We start from the raw sequence: 17724 nt of genomic DNA, 5'->3' as shown, positions 1-17724 counted from the left end.
AACCAGACAGCTCTCATTGACCCAAGTACCTCATGGAGGCACAGCACTTCGTTACACCTGACCACAATATTTCTTTCCAAATACAGAAGGTGGAGGTTTTTTTGAAAGGAGCATTGTTTAATTACTAGAGCACACACCACGGTTAAAAATTCCTACTTAATTCTAGGTTCTGTTACTGATTGATACATGCCATTTAGCAATTCTCTTAGGAAGCAATTTTCAAAATATGATGAGTGTAATTGTACCTATGAAATGTGTGCATATTTTTAACATGCTAAATATTTGTATTTATATAAAAACCAGTATTAGATTAATATCTAATATTACATCATTTTAAAATTAGCCACCAAATTTGACTTTGTCAATGAAAACAGAATTGTAACTGGTATTTGCATGTTTGTTATCTCTGCCTAAATGACTGAAAGAATCATCTGTGCAGCTTCTATTTACAATTGCACAGATACTTTGCATACCTAAATTGCACTCCTCCTACATTGAAAAGCAGGCTTTGCATGGATATTACAGTCATTTAAAAAGAAAATTACGTTGTTCTAGTTTAGGATTATCACTAATATATTCACTTATTTGTGCAAAATAAAAATATTCTGAGAACCCAACATTCATCTATCAACCATTTAAAAAAAAAACTGTAAAAAGTTTGGTCAGCTCAGGTTAGAAAGGCACTAATTTCCCTTTCTCTTGTGGTAACTACTAACAAACTATTTCTAATTGTTCATAGTATACATAAGTTTTAAAAACTAAGTACACTTTTTATATATTGTTTACATATAGTACACATTATGTATCGTTGAAGTATTTTTATGTCAAAACATTAAAAAAGCATAGAACAAACTGCAAATTTTCAAGCTGCACTGTATTTTACGGGGACATATACAACTCTATAGGAATTCAAGTTATTTAAATTCTGCCTTTCTTTCTTTCTAGGGCAGGAACTAAATTATGGTCCCCACAAGTTTCAGAAGATGGTAAAGCACATCCCTTCAAGATAAATTTGGAAGCTGAACCACAGGTAAGAATTGTTAAAAGTTATCTAACCATTTTCATTCGCCTTTTTACACTCTAAATGATCTCCCTTGTGGTTATTAAAATTCTTTGAATAGCACTTCATCCATTATCTGCCAGTTTAAGCTAATACAAACGATCACAATTATGATATGTTTGAACATAATTTTATCTGACTGGATGTTTTTGTTTTTTCAGCTATATCTGAAACAAAACATTAACAAGTTACAACACATTCTCATTTTTCTTTAAAACTGTTCATATCACCTTAGTTTTATTATGGAAAGAAAATATCTCCTTTTATTCTGATATGGTTTAAGCTGCTTTAACTCTTTTAGAGATTCTTCATCATATGAGGAAGTTCTTCAATCAGGAATAAATGTCAGGTACCAAAGCAACGCACTCATCACATCACAAAAATCATTTAAACAGAGAGATCATCAGTTAAACAGAGAGATCCATTAATGCTGGGTCTCTTTACTTCCATACCTTTTTATACTACACCACAGAACTGAAAGGTACAAATTTGTACAAAACCGTTGTACTGATCAATAAGCAAACCATTCACCACTTCTGACCAGTCAAGCCTTGGTCCTCGTATACGACCAAAGCAAATCCAATTAATTGAAATCTTCCTCTCTCTTCAAATTCACACCCAGACCCTTGTGCAAAGCATGAGCCGAAGTCTCCGTATTGTTAATAGTTATTTAGCTAGCTACTGTCTACAACTGGTGCTTTATTCCTTTGTCATTCCTCTTTAACCTACATGAACATTTGCTGTTCTCTCAAGAGGGGGAGGGAAGAGCATTCTGCTGATCCTGGAAGGCCAGGATCAAAGCAAGTATGTCAAAGTACTTATTCTGTGTATCCTAGGAAAAAATGTAAGCGCAGATTCCATTTTAATAAATCCTATGCAATAAATAGTTCCACCAATTCTGTTTTCACGGGGACACTCCCAAACATTAATATGACATTTCAGTGTTCCTGTTCTCTCTTTTCTTTCCAATCTAAAAACTTGCATTAAGTGATACAGCAAACTTCATCAGAAATAACATAGCTTCTTCAGCAGTAGGAGATAGTACAATGAAGAAAGAAAACTATTTTAAATGCGTATTTTTGTGGAATAGCTAGGATACACATAGAATAAATAGCAATGGAACAAAATCACTAAAAAAGCTATAGAGAAAACCATGTAGGCATGTGTGACAGGACAGTAATCCCTTCACATGAAAACTGCATTCCTAAGAAGGATAGTTACCTAAAAATAATTCACAAGGTTTCACTAAGTGCTATTTGGCAGACTATTGAAAAGCAGTCTGCATTGGGCAGGCAGAAAACCTGTTTCGCCTAGATCAAGCAGACAACAATCTTTTTGGTTTAGTATCTCTCTCTCTTTCCTTCCTAGGAAAATCACCAGTACTGAGTATATTTAATAAACAGTAGACCTCAGGAAAGTAACAATGTTTGTAAACAAATATGCTAAACCATTCTAGAGATGATTTACATTTTGGATTAAATTCTTCCATCCAAGAATATTCATCACTCTGACCTCCCTGTGCAAAAAAACACAGCCTTTTTTCCTACAATGGCTGAAATTTTAAATTACATTTTACCGCATATTTAGTCACAACACACGAGACCCAGCAGTGTGTAAACCAGTAGTGAAAACAGTACAACATCAAAGTTTCCTTAACCTCAGATGACAAATTATTGCACAACTATAACCTGCGCTGTTTAGGTCATATTAGAGTTTGCTGAAGTCCAACAATAAAGAAAGACATTGAAGCCCAGATGAATGGAGGAAAATCCAAAAGCAGTATAGTGCTACTTCAAAAGTAAAGCCCTTTTATCCAAAAGTATGGTACACATTGATTGGTGTGCAGAAATCAAAAATCACTGAGTTCAATAAAAGCATTTCCTCCATTGATATAATAATTAAAATTACTCAAAAGGTCATAGATGTTATAAAAGTAGTCATATTTTTTTCACTCTTGCCAAATGGACATTTTAAAGTTCACTAAAAATATTTCACAAAGGGAAGTCAATAACTTAAGATACATTATAAGCCAATTAAATAACTATAACAGATGAAGACTTACACAATCTAATTTCTATTTGCAAGCTAATAAACGGTAGTTATAAATGAAAGGAAAACATATTTTAAATTGTTCAGCAATTTGGCCAAATATGTGGCCAAATAATGCTTACTTTAGCTTCAAAGAATGATAATTATTCTACAGATGCTGGGAGATGGTTATGTGAAAACTGATAAACAACTAAATACCGAGCCTACGTGCAGCTATGGAACAAGGTACTTTAGCTTCAAAGAATGATAATTATTCTACAGATGCTGGGAGATGGTTATGTGAAAACTGATAAAACAACTAAATACTGAGGCTACGTGCAGCTACGGAACAAGGAACCTTTACATTGTAGCGAACTTTTGCATTAGGCTGAGCATCCCCAAAGAGTCATTTGGAGATTGATATAGGCAATTGTCATAGCACAATGAAAGCTCTCACTGTTTCTTCCTCTGGGAAGAGGAAACCGAGGCAACAATTCTAGTGAGTAACTTACAGCAATAAGGGGCTGAGTGAGAGTCTCTCTTGAAAGCTATATATTCCCACATAAAAAACAGCCACCTAATCTTGTTAGTCTGCAGCAACCTATAGCGTGATGGATAAATAACAGGAAATAATAGATTACATGAAGTATTACTAATACAATCACATCATATTCTGTATAAACAATTTAGAACATAAGGTTCTCAAAGAATATAATTAGGAAGAGAAAACAATCTAAGTGGCAAAATGTATCTTATAAAATTATTTTTAAAATACTTTCTGCTCTATTGTCAATGTAAATCAATACTATGACCTGTAAATTCTCAGTTACAGTCCCTTTAACCTCACCTAAAATGAATTTGTTTCCATTACCACAATTTCTTGAATTGTTTTTATTTGGGCTTTTCTTTTTTGCTTCTATCTTTGCCTTTGAACATTTTGTTCAGTGTGACTAAGCTTTTGGCCATGAAAGACATTACACATTCCTGGGAGATACAAATATACTATACACATATATATGTATCAAAAAAAAAAAAAATCTACTATTCTAAAGAGTAAATTTGTAGTCTATTACCATTTATAATCAAGTTTTGAAACAATACAATTATGCTAGTCTAGTTTTGAGGACCTACTCCCTCTTCCATAACAGTATTCAGGGATAAAGATTTTAGTCACATGATACCTCCAAAATGTAAACATCTGTGTACTGCCATAGCTATTATCCCCAAGGAATCCCATCATACGGTCCGTGTTGGATGCATTTCTACAGACTTCGGGGGCTACATTCATTCTCTGCCTGATACTTATATCAGTGCAAAATGTAGTTAGCCCTGCAAAAAGGACATCAGTCAGCTGGAAAAAAATCAAGAAATTAAATACTGTAATTCTTGAATATTCCTGATTAGGAATTTCAACAACCTCCAGTTCTCGTTTAGCTTTTGAACAAAAGGAGGACTTTTTACAGATTCAATGAGATCCAATAAACACAAGAGCTGGACTATTTTTGCTGCTGTATGTTCTGTCACTGACATTTTATATGAATAGATGAGTTAAAAATAAAACAGAATTGAAGTCTAACTAACTGCAAATACTTGTTTCACAACTGTTACATTGTAAACATGCTATTATGGTGCCACATGTCTTCTGTGCTGTTCATTTGTCAACAAGAAATAAAAAGGGGGATGAAATTACAATGTTTATGGTTGTTTTTGTTCATTTTGTATCATACATGGATTTAAATCAATTTTAAATACTTTGACTTCAGTATCTGTCATAACAATGACTTTAAGTAAACATGATCCTAAACACTAGTAGATTGTTTCAACTTACTAATACATTTCGTTAACTGCAACCCAGTTCTATCAGACAGAAACAAGGAATTGCAAGTAAAATCTTTGTGCTCATTTATCTGATTGCTGCTTTCAGTAGCCTCTTACATGCTAAACATTTTCATTTAATAAAACTGCTTTTTACTGTTTGCATTTCCTGGTCACATTCTGTATATCCATGACTTTTCTTTAGGTCTGTTCCTAAATATATTTCTGAAACTGTTGTTTTAAATGAAAAGAAAGGGCCAATTCACATTCAGATGTTCATAATTTTAATAAACTATTCACCAAAACTTTGAACAGAGACTTGGTATTGTCTGAGAAAGGAAATAATGCTCTGAGGAATTAATACAAATCTACAGATGTCAAAGATGTGTCCATGCTTATCTGATCTGATCTTATTATCTTGATTTACTCTGTGGATTTAAGTATCCAAATATCTATTTTAGTTTTGGGTAATAGGTTGTATTTGTTCTAACTGGAAATTTTTCTAGCATTCCTAAAGGCTAAGGTAATCTAAAAACAGGCATTTCTGCATAAAAAAACCCACTTTGTTTAGAGTTTTATTTAGCAGAAAAAGACTAGTTTGCATAGCTTGCAAGACGTAAGTGAAAGACCACAATTGCACCTGAATAAATTTAAAGCTGAAGATGTTGGGTGTATCACCATTGAAAATATGATAGCAAATACCAGACAGTGTAAACAGTGCACAGTGATGAGGCCAAAAGCTCCAGTACATAAGATACAAGCTTCAACAATTTCAAATAAACCTGATTCAGCAGTATCAGAACTTAGACTGCCTACAGGTCATATGACACAGTGGGATAGCAACATAAATACAGAAATGGTCTATAGTATTGTAAATGTATTCCTAGTACACCAGTCACACTCAAAACCAAAGCCAAATCAAAGAACTGGCAAAGATTTCTGTGAAAATTGAAGTACTGATGACCTGCAGTATCTTAACATTGCAAGTTCCAGTCTCTAAAGAAGAGGCTTATTCAGATTGTGGAAACCTATTTGTTAGGAACAAGAGCTTTTTATTCCATGTGGATGGAAGTTCACGTGCTCTCGCAGCACTGTCTCCAAAGAGCGCTGCAGGACATCAGGACAAGGTGAAGGACTACAGCAGCAAACGTTCTTCACTCACTAGCACAGAAGGAAAACAAAAAGCCTTCAGCAGATGATAACACTGTTTTTTCCAAACTCTGTATTTCTGTGGATTAGGGAAGGACCTGAGCTGACAGGGACTCAAAGGAGACTCTACTAAACATGCACAATACAAAGAAGTGAATTTTCACATGGTCAACAGTCTTTATCACTCCTGGCCAATCACTAAAGAAGAAGATTGTAAGTTATCTGAAAGGTGATCAGAGATTTTGTTTCTAGATCTTATCCCTATGAATTCCAGAACTGGAGGAAATTATCTGGGTCAACAATAAACAAAATCATATTCCAGAAATAAACAGACAGAATGATTTCCCATTTACCCATTTCTACGTTTTACTTATTTATAATGATTTCACATTATCTTTAAATTATACAGCATCACAATTTTTGACGCACAGGTATGCTTCAAAGTATGGAATAAATTCAGAAAAATGTCCTCAATCTGATGTACATTCAAGACGATTTCAGTTAAAAGAAGTGTTAAAAACTACGTGTTTTCTAGGCAAGACATTCACAATAAAATCTTTACACTTTTGTGAGTCCCTCCATCAGTATGTGACAAAAATGCAGAAGTCAGAGATTAGCACTAAAGCAAAGCAATTAAGCTAACTATACATAAAATGTTTCTAAAAGAAGAATGTAAACAGTGCAAAACCTAGAGGACAACACAGCAGGTTACTATAATATTCATCCCTCCCATTTCTTCTTGAAGTTGGACACTATTTACAAATGTGGAATGCCTTCCGTTTGCCCTGAGGCAGGAAAATAATAGTCTCTGAATGTGTATGGCCTAAGCAGCATATAGAAAATTCATGGAAAAAACATAGTACGCTTGCACCAGTTAAAAAATAACAAAGTCGCAAAAGTAAAAAATGCGGAGATTAACAATACTGATGTTGTCAGTTTTACTCATTACCAGCTTTGGTGTGCATTGTAGCTTTGTGTATTTTGTCTGCCTATCATGTACAGGAATTCAAGCCTATTGGTACAGCTCACAATAGAAGGGCCCAGCCTTTTGTTGCAGCAGCAAATATTGATGACAAAAGACAGGTAGTGAGCTCCTCCTATAATTCTCCAATTGGGCTGTATTCATCTGGCAATATTCAAGACGCGCTTCATGGACAACTGAGGGGTCTCATTCCTAACTCATCACAAAAGTGAGTACTGGTATTTACGTATAATACGTGGACATTTGTGGTATATCACTCTCTGTTCTGTTTTCAGTTAAAAAGTCCAGCTCTTGCTGTTTTTTCTGATAATCAGGAGTTTATTGATTATCCAAAAAGAAAAAAAGGTGATAAGTGAAGCAATTTTTTCCAACACAGAAGACTACCCATTCAACTCTGTAGTAGCAACACTGCAGGTAGCTAAAATCTGCCCTCTGTGTTGGGCTGCAACACTACCTACCATCCTCCTCTCTTACAACTGCGCTTTACTCTGAACGTTTCTGAACACTAAAGTGATTGTATTTTGAGTACTAGGAATGTACAAACTAAATACGGTTACTTCATGGTTACAATTTTAAAACTTCGTTAGCTACTTTTTTAACTAGATATAAGCATTTGTAGGCCAAAGAAAGTTATTTTAACCCTTTTTTCTTTACAGGACATGAACTACTTTGAACACAAGCATAATATTCGGCCCAAACCTTTCATAGTCTCAGGCCGAAGCAGGTTATAAACTCTGAGTGCTGTGCTGGATTTGGATGCATGGTGTTATTTTTTAATGGATACTCACCATTCACATTAATAAAGCATACTGACACATTTCAAATTTACTTGTACTAGTTTAGAGCCTAACACTGAAATTTAAAAAAACTGAAATGTTTGACTCGTAGAGATCAGGCTTGAAATTCAAATTTCTACTTCCAAAAGAATGCAGGCCCACACTCCCATCTCAGTTATACTGGTAAGAGTCTGAACTACCTATGTTTATGAGCCTGATTCAGTTTACAGCGTAGCACCAGATGTTGCATACTTATAAATCTATGGCACTCCGAAATTCTTCTGTCCAAATGCAAATACGTGTAATTTGTTAACTTGCTAAATAAAAGATATCTAGTTATGTAAGTTATCATCTAGGCTATTCAGAGATTTTAGGTTTGCTTTTCAGCAGACTTTTATTCAGAAGGCAAATGAGTGCAGATCTAAAACAGCAGAACTACCTGATGCCACAGACATGTAAAGCTCGAAAATGCAGAAAAGCTTACGTATTTACATCCATCATTTTACTGTAATATTCCTCTATCATAAGCGGGAATGAAATGCCTCACTTACTCTTATTTACATTATTAAATACAGTGGGGAAAAAATGCAAACTGTGGCTAAAAATGCAAGGAAGCTCAAAAGCGCCTGAGTGATTCAATACATTGTGATGCTACCCTTTATCTTTTCTAGCGGTGGCAGTTTTTACCAGTGGACTTAGTGTTCTGCATTTCATTCTGAAAGTTCAAAATGCCTGCATTTTAATTATACTAATTTGTCTGACAAACTAGACCAGAAAAAAACAGGATGATAATTGATTCCTGTGTACAAAGGACAATTCATACGGATTATCAGGTTTGTGAGACGCGTTAAATTTTTCAGCCACTTGAGTGATAAAGAGGAGACTGTAGAAGATGGATAGAGTCCCATGCTTCTGTGAACAAGAACTATCAATGTAGAACACAGATGCAGTGAAGAAAAGGTGCCCATCTCTCCTTGCAGTCTGATGCTGATACAGGATAAATGACAAAACAGTCCTTAGCAAACATGTGTCCTCTAACTGTAGGCAGCACTTACATACTGTACCTAAACTTATTTTGGGACCACGAGGTACCATTTACGGGTATCTAATCAGATTTACAGAGATTCAAATGAGTGTATCAAGAACCTAATCTCCTAAATCAGAAACTTCAATTACACAATATTTTCTGTGAAAATACTGAAGTAAACGGCCATTTTCCAGCATGTCATAAGGAAAAAACCCTGCAAAAATTAACCTGCCAGTGATGCAAACAGTTTCAGAACTTTAGTTGGGCAGGGTCTGTCAGGTGTCTGGACTTCCAGAGAAGTCTGTGTCAACAAACTGCAGAATCTCTGACACGGGGTGTTACATCTACAAAACCGTGGTTGTCACACTGTTTGTCTGCTCCTTTTCACCAGTTTGGCTTGATATATACCCTCTGCTAAACACAACAAAAACCAAACTGCCACCTTGACTGTAAATATCCCTTTAGAACAGACAGCTGAGGCTAAATAGGACTTTGACTAAAAGAAGAGCTGATTCTGGACTGTGGGTTTGAGCTAACAGATTGGACATTAGCCACAATTTTGGACTTTACTCTGGTAAAACTAACTGGAAATTATATTTAAGATATAACTATATTTTGTTTATACTCTACTGATATTTTATTGTTTTAACATTACTTTGGCTGCTCATAGCGAGAGTTGTGTTTTTTCTAGCCTTTTTCTGCTACTTTCCATTTACTAACACAATCGGCACTGACAAAACTTACTGTACTGCAGGATCTAAAGGTGGTCTTGATTAGTCTAAAAGAAAAGACTGTAACTTTATAAGCTGCCCCCATGTGAATATTTTGGCTGGCTCATGCTAGGTGATGATGCAGAACTATACTTTTGCTTTAAGGCTTGCCTACCTTTTCTGCAATTAGCTTTCTTTTGTCTTTGATGGTATGTCTTTGATGGTAGAGTGTCTATTTCCCTTTACATTTCTGAGAAAGTGGTCCTACACAAATTCCCCTCTGAATCAAAGGGAGAATTTTGGGTCATCTTCACCCAAGAGTAGCTACTGGGCAGAGTACTGTACTATCAAACTGGGAAATAGAGTATTCTCCCAGGTTTACACAGAATCATTCAGCTTGGAAAGAACTAACTACAACCCTGATATGCACGTCGGAGGACAGAGATTAAGCATTTATCATCTCGTAGCTCCAAATATCACATAAATGGTAACCAATGACTGTGGAAAGCCTGGGTTATGTGCTGTTACACAGCAACACCAAAGAAATACCCCATAACAAAGGAACCCTCTGAGGTGCTATGGAGAAAATACTGAAGTGTTCAAAATAGTGACACTGAAAAAGACCTCGGGCTTAATGTTCACATTATTTTACTAATCCTTTTCCATGTCAAATTGGTGTGCAGTAACTTTACTCTGGTAACATCAAGGAACATTAATATTTCTGAAAAACTGTACATCTTTTTATTGTATATAAATTATATGTGAAATCTACTTCAAAAGCAGTAACATTAATTCTCTGAATACATATCCATTGTTCTTGTGAAGGACCACTTTACATTCTACTGGAAACACTGTAATTTAGAAATGCAAAAGTAAGCCAGACTGTTTAGTATCTTCTCTTCTTCGAAATGTTCAACAAATACTTTTTAAAAATGAAATATATTGTTAAACTAATTTTAAAAGATTAACAAATATCTTATTGTAAAACGTAAGGAAATCTAGGAAATGTCACAATCATTATTCTACACTACTTTATAGTAGTCTCTTCAACTGTGGACTGAGATTGCTGTGAGGTACAGGACTGGAATGATGTTTCTAGGATTCCAGTACTGTAGGTGTTTATTCTATCACTGACATGGACAAATCACATAACCTTTGTATGTTACCCTTTTGCAGATGCTAAGAACTACTCACCTAGAACAAAGAATTTTAGGGAGGATTAATTAAATCCTCAATAAAATCTAGCATTAAAAATGTAAAGTAATATTATATTCTGAATTATTCAGTCTATCAAAGAATTTTTACTATCTTTAAACAAAAGGCAGGCCAGAATTTTAAGGACTGCATTATAACTGGCATTGATACCTTTTACAAGAAAATACTTTTCAATTAATACACATACTTTTGCCTTTCTCTACTTTCTATACTTTTGCTTTTCTGTATCTGTTCTATTTACACTTTTCAGCCCTGTTAACATCACGGTATTCCTGTACTTTTGTCTTTATTCTCTATAATTCGATATGCACTGCACACTCTTCTGTAATCTGGCTATTAACACAGTGGATGCAGCACTCCTTCGGGGATTGACTGTGGCAGTGGACGCAGTACCCCCTCTTCAATTAGCACGGTTAGCTCTATCTGCCCCACCGAGCTGAAAGCAGTCTCTAAGATGGCCCCTAACATTCCCTTGGAAATGGAGCTTCCCGGTGTCAAGATTGTACACGCTCAGTTTAACACACCTATGCAGTTGTACTCAGATGACAATATCATGGAAACACTGCAAGGCCAAGTTTCTACAGCTCTGGGGGAAACACCCATAATAAGGTAATGAGAGCAGTATCTTTAATAATTATGAATATACACATTTAGAATATACTGAAAATCATGAGTTTTAATAGTATCACACTGTTTCTATGAAAACAGATAAAAGGGTTAGACAGAACCTAAGTCATTTAAAGCCATTCAATATTTTCATTAAAATATTAGTAATTTATGATTTTTAACCCAAAGTATTAAAGGAGTCTTTCAGAAGTTACAAACAAATATTTTGTAAGAAATAATCTTATATCTGTAGCTAATAAACAAACACCAATTATACTTCCCTGGACTATTAGCTGACTGAGTACTCCAGGATTCTGATTGTCTCCAAAATTCAAAACTATTTATTACTGTTATCATAATTATTTAATAACCATTCAATAACCTATTCTTATTAATAATTAATAAAATATTATTGTTAACTCAAATTTATTTCAACTGTTGAAATTCAGGTTATGAAGCTTAGGAAATGTAGAAGTTTATAGTGTTCTAGATATTAACCCCCATTCAGGACAACTCATTCAGTACAACTAGCTCTTGTCCAAAAAGAGCCAGAATTGACTTTGTAGGCCTATGAATCCATCTCTGATTTACGAATTTTACCCATTGCAATGACTAAAAGTCAGGTAGGAACCTTTTGTATCTGGATAACAATGATGATTATACAATAAAAAGTTTTAAAGTACTCTTCATTTTTTTCAAGGGACAATTCATCATTCACGTTGCTTTACCTTTAATTTTGCAAATAGTAACTTATTTTTCTATTTTACAACAGTAATTAAGTTAATAATTCATAATATGTATGGTGTAAACTAAAGCTAATTACTAATATTTTAAATAAGCAATAATCACTGGCACCAATGAGCCTTCTTCAGCACCTTGTAGAACTGTGTTACTAACCATAAAAATCATATTTATATAAAAGTATGTAAGTTCACCCTATCTGATGAAAAGAAACTGTAGTTCATGAAGTCTTTGCAGAGTGATGTTACTCTACTGCATGAATATTTATCTTCAATCACAACAATTAGAAAACAAGGGAAAAATTTGCTTTTTCTTTATTCTGAAATCATGGATTAAGCCCGGAGTAACCAGATTTCACAAATGTCTGTGGCATTCCCAGTTTAAGAATTGACTCTCTACATAGGTTTGAAATATCTCCTTTGTTGTGGGATTGGTTTTCACTATGTACACATTTAGAAATGTTCTCTCACACCTTTGTGTCTGTTTTTTTGCCTTCTGTATGTAATTGTATTATCATTTGTTTGATGTTTAGAAATATTTTAGTAAAGAGGAGAGAACCAAGGGTTTAATTAGCCATTGGTGAGACCTGTAAAGACTAAGCTCCTTCTGTTCATTAAAAGCTCGTGACAAGAGAAGAAAGAGGTAGTTTCTTCACCAGCTTAAAGACGGCTCAGAGAAATCTATTGATTGATGAAGATGCAAACAATTAACATAAGCAACAGGGGTCACTGCCCAACTGCTGCTACTCCCAGCGTGCCATTTGACAGCTTAGATGGTAGCCTGGGAAGCAAACCAAACCATATAAAGCAAAAACCCAGTCTAATTCCTTGTGGAATTAGTTGCTTATGTCCAGTGGAAATTTACCTAAGATTTAACAGACAGTAGGAGGCCAGTTGTAACAGGAAATTTAAACTGGACATTTATGTATATAGCAGTGAGGTAACAGACTTCATTGAAGTAAATTTGGACCTTCCTAATTAGTCCCAGTAGCAGTTCGACATTTACAGATGCCACACATTCAGTCTAATTCCTGCCAGTGCATATAGTCATTTACCCTTCCGATCAACTACTTAGGATGTTAGTTATCATGATCAATTTAAAACGTTCCGCACAGTTCAAAATACCATGAAACAGTCTCGGTAAAATCTGCAGCTCACGGGTCACTGGAAATTCAACCACCAACTGTTGTTTGGACAATAATTTACTTTATATTTTTATCATAAAATTTGCATTACAAAAAGTAAGCCATGTCCCATTCCAAATAAATTAAGAAACAGAATTTCCATTCATCAGTGTTCACCTTACAATGCTTCGTACTATGCCATGCCTACTTCACTCTTTTCTCTCCATAAGTTAAATAAGTAACAGTTATCTTAGCCAAATAATCACTATGTTAACTAGTGACTGAGCCAACTTAGAAAAGGAAGAACTCCTTCACATCACGATACTCTCCCAAAGACTTGTTCGCTCAGGTTTTGGCTGACCTTATGTAAAGATATGAGCTGTAATTTTAACAACATTCTTGAGGCCAGCTCCTGTGAAAATAGAACTTCTAGATACCGTACCAAAGACCACCTGGTAATACAGCAGTTGATTACAGGAATGCATCTGCTTTGAGGTGAAACACAGGTACTGGCCTATTTCCAAATGCCGTTAGAGCCAGAACAGTAATTATGAAAACACTTTCATGAGTTTGTAGACTTATTTTTGTAACAAAGGCACAGGTTGGTGGTTTTTTTTCAGCACCTTTTAGATAAAGAGGAGGCTGTATAAAGCAATGCTACCTGGAAGAAAGCGTCTTTCACTAGTCGTAGAAACACATTATCTTTATGTTTGCTTCCTGAATCATATTCTATGCCTGATAGAGCTATTGCTTTAAAGTTATGTTTGTTAAACTGCTTTATCTGTTCTTCCTCCCTGTGACACAGTGACCCACCTCCCAACTCAGTGCCTCAGTCTGACGTGTACAAGATGCTGCATACCAACCAGGAGGAGCCCAGTCAACCTCGCCAGTCTGGTTCCTTTAAGGTGCTCCAGAATTTAGTCTCCGAGGAAGGTGGTTAATAATGACATATTCTACCTGTTCAAAGCATTTTATATGTTTGTGGGAAGGGGGAATCTGAGAAGAAAATATGAGAGATCAGAGCTATAAGAATTTCTGAAAGCCCAAGTCATTCTCAATCTTATAGACAGGACACCAGCCTCCCAACATTTCCCCCCCCCTTGCTTTTATAGCTAGCCATCTCCTGTGTGAATAAATTGGGGTGTTAATCACATTTTACAGACTCTGTTCTCAGATTTTAAGATCGTTATTGTACAAAGTTGACTTTAACTCGATAAAAAGTTTTACAAGAGAGAACTTTTGGGACATACTGTATATACTCATGACTCTAAGAAAGAAAATATTCTCTTCCACATCCAGGAAAAGACAAATTTAAACCAACTCCTAAAATAAGTTTCACCCATCCTCTCTTTATTCTAAACAAAAATTGAAGAGGATAATATAATTTACAGTCATATTTTCCTTCAAATTGAGAAGTTTTGAAAATAATATTACTAAAGGCTGCAAGATTGATATATTTACAGTAAGCATAAAGAATAAAATACAACCAAAATTAATCTAAAATGTAAATTTTTCAGATTTCTGTATCTCGAAGCTTACTGGAGAAGGGATAAATATATCTAATTGTCTATATATATCATTGTGGGATATTGTTTGGCATTTTCTTGTATTTTGCTATAATTTCACATGCATATCATGTTACTAATCTTTCCAAATTTGTTGTACAGTCAGTTATATAAATACGCAGCTTTGTAACAATAGGTCTTGGCTAAGTTATGTTGCCATGTTAAAGCCAAATCCTCCTTCCTCTCCTGCTATATGCAAAACCTACTATCACAGAATTAGGTGACGTCTATGAGACAGAGCGCACTATGTATATAATTATTTTTGTAGTTGCTTTTTGGCTATAGCTACACAATACATACATCCAGAAGGGTATTTACAGGAAAAGTATTTAACTGCGTCAGATGCTTTTATATTAGCCTGTACATAATATGATTGTTTCGGCTCTCAGATGGACGCCCCGTGGGTACAAGAAGTGTGAAAGCACCTGTAACAAAGATACCTACTGCCATGCCTGGTGTCCAGAAAGTGCCGCTGTGTGACAAGTGCGGGAATGGGATTATGTAAGTTGTTTCTTTTTAGTTTTAGAAATTTCTTGTTCAAGCACATGTCCTCAAACACTACCGCAGATTTTCCAAGTGATGGTCTTGGTCTCTCTCTGCACTAGTAGAAAAATGCTACTAGAGAACAGAGATATAAAAAGGTATTGTTCTAACTCCCAAATTACTAACCTGTACCTTAGATACTTTCGATACAGATGATTTCAGTTTCGACAATGTACCATCAAGGCTTTAATTAAGACTTCTCAAGACCTTTTGCGAGTCAATCATTAATGTATACATAATAAAACCAGCAGTTATCTGCGCTGCATTGTTTCAGGCTGTGAATTCTCAAAAAGTTCTGGGTAGTGTAAACCACCCTTCTCCCAACCTAGTGGGAATATCCAGAAAGCTCTGTGGGCCTATTTTAAAACTACCTGATTCCTATCTGAAAGACATCACTAACTTTAGCAAAGAACACAGATAACGATGAGCTCAGGGAACACAGTCACCGAGGAAAAGAAATATGGGTTTTAAACTCATTTTGTCACCATTTTGATAGGTTAGACTGTACTTTCTGTTGTAATCAAACTAACACGTTTCTTCAAACTCTAGTGTTTCCAATGAACTATATAATCAACTTTACAGCATTTTATGTCACTTACTCAAAGTCAGCTTCCAACCTTAAATTACGTAGTAGTTGGTAAAATCACCAGACAAACAACATAAAAGCCTTAAGATAATTACTTAGAATTTACTTTGTGTCATACTGTCATTCTTTTCACTTTAAATTCATATGAATTAACTGGTTTTTTCTTTTCCTTATTTCCATACAGAGGAACGGTGGTGAAGGCACGTGATAAATACCGGCACCCAGAATGTTTTGTGTGCTCTGACTGCAATCTCAACCTGAAACAAAAAGGTTACTTCTTTGTGGAGGGTCAACTATACTGTGAAGCTCATGCACGAGCTCGCATGAGGCCACCAGAGGGATATGAAGCAGTTACCGTTTACCCAAAATGCTAGTCTTACATTCACACACAAATATATGCATGCACACAAAAAGCCATTAACAGCTTAGAACTGCAGTAAAAGCATCAGGACTTCTGCCTGATTCCAAAGTAGCAGCTTTTAAACATTTTCTTGTGAGATTTTGAGGGAGGTAGAAGTCCCCATTAGCCAGCAGTAGCATATTATACCAGTAAAATTCTGCTAAAATATTCTTTGAAGTTGCCGATATAACTCAATGAAGTATAAAATAAAACAACTGTATTGGAATAAAAAAAGTGAAACAGCTGAGGTATTACATGATTACTGCAGCATATGTATAAGTGTTGTAATCAAGGCATTATTTTTAACATAAATTATCTGTGTAAACACCAAAGCCATCAAAGTGTTACAGTCTGGGCCCTAACAAATGTAGAAACTTGACAGATCATGAGAAAAGCAGCTATTTTACATGGATAGTGCAAAACAAGCAGTTGTTCATGTCTGCTTCCACCATTATTCAACCACCATTAAGGTTGCCAAAAATAGATTTTGCTTACTTTGCTTTGTATTTGGGGCTATATTAACTTAATGTTCTGATGCAGCAACTGTGATAAGGAATAAATACCAAGTCATACAGTAAAATGGCTAGTATAATAAAGACTGTTAAGTAAGAAGCAAAACAGAAGTTTATGTTGTTTTAATGATTTGCAATGACATCAGCTTTCATATCACTTAACAGAAAATTGTTCTGAGGCATGCACACACATACATTGTTTTTTGGAAAAAAATCCACACTCTAATAGGAACTCACTGCAAACTGAGAATGAAAGTAAGTTTTAAAACCTTTCTGCAGAATATGGCACTGGTTTTTTGCATCTCCATCTTTCAATTTCCATAATAGAAACAATGGGGACATAGCATCATATCATCTTTACTGCTGGTAAATTAAAAACTTGGGACAACTTTAAAAATAAATGTTAATTAAAATACACAAAGGGAAGATCTTTTATAAAAGCCTGCTGAAATCTTGAGGAAAAAAAAAAAGGCTGAAAGAATACAATTTTAAAATCAATTTCTGAAACTTTTTAAGGGCTATATTGCTTTCAGGTAAGTGTCAGCTACATATAAACATCTGACTGAGAAACCAAACCTTAGTATTTTCAAAAAGTAGCAACACAATTCATACAAGATTTAATAGGGTACTTTGAACCCTCTTTAAAGTAGAAAAGTCTACAAAATTTTATATCAATTCTACAAGACTAGCAGAAATTAACAACTTGGTGGCAAAAAATCTTATGTACTTTTCCTGTTCTACAATATAAGATGCTTAAAATCTAAGAAGAATATGGAATCAAAATAAGAAGATGTACATATCTTAAATTTATTTTAAAAATTCAGATGAGTCCCAAAGCTTGACATACAATGTCCACATATTCAAAGACTTTTCAAAAGGTCTTAAA

General features: G+C 34.9%; 1 protein-coding gene across 2 annotated transcripts in view; it reads left to right on the top strand.

Annotated features, from left to right (window-relative positions):
* The window catches only part of PDLIM3 (PDZ and LIM domain 3), a 23856-nt gene extending 7055 nt beyond the window's left edge, over positions 1 to 16801 (top strand). Inside the window, exons 3-8 of one of the 2 annotated variants that reach the window (XM_009706583.1) lie at positions 946 to 1030; positions 7691 to 7758; positions 11108 to 11371; positions 14038 to 14165; positions 15187 to 15298; positions 16111 to 16801. In XM_009706583.1, the coding sequence (XP_009704885.1) occupies positions 946 to 1030; positions 7691 to 7758; positions 11108 to 11371; positions 14038 to 14165; positions 15187 to 15298; positions 16111 to 16300 (847 nt within the window). In that variant the 3' untranslated portion in view covers positions 16301 to 16801. Of the gene's footprint in view, positions 1 to 945; positions 1031 to 7054; positions 7243 to 7690; positions 7759 to 11107; positions 11372 to 14037; positions 14166 to 15186; positions 15299 to 16110 lie in introns of both variants that reach the window. The other variant, XM_009706584.1, reaches the window with a different exon arrangement.
* The last annotated feature ends 923 nt before the right edge of the window (positions 16802 to 17724 follow it).

The sequence above is a fragment of the Cariama cristata genome, unplaced genomic scaffold (assembly GCF_000690535.1).
Source record: "Cariama cristata isolate BGI_N322 unplaced genomic scaffold, ASM69053v1 scaffold10588, whole genome shotgun sequence".
In the NCBI taxonomy this organism is placed as follows: Eukaryota; Metazoa; Chordata; class Aves; order Cariamiformes; family Cariamidae; genus Cariama; species Cariama cristata.
The sequence above is the reverse complement of the archived record's forward strand: the minus strand, read 5'-3'. Positions and strand labels throughout refer to the sequence as shown.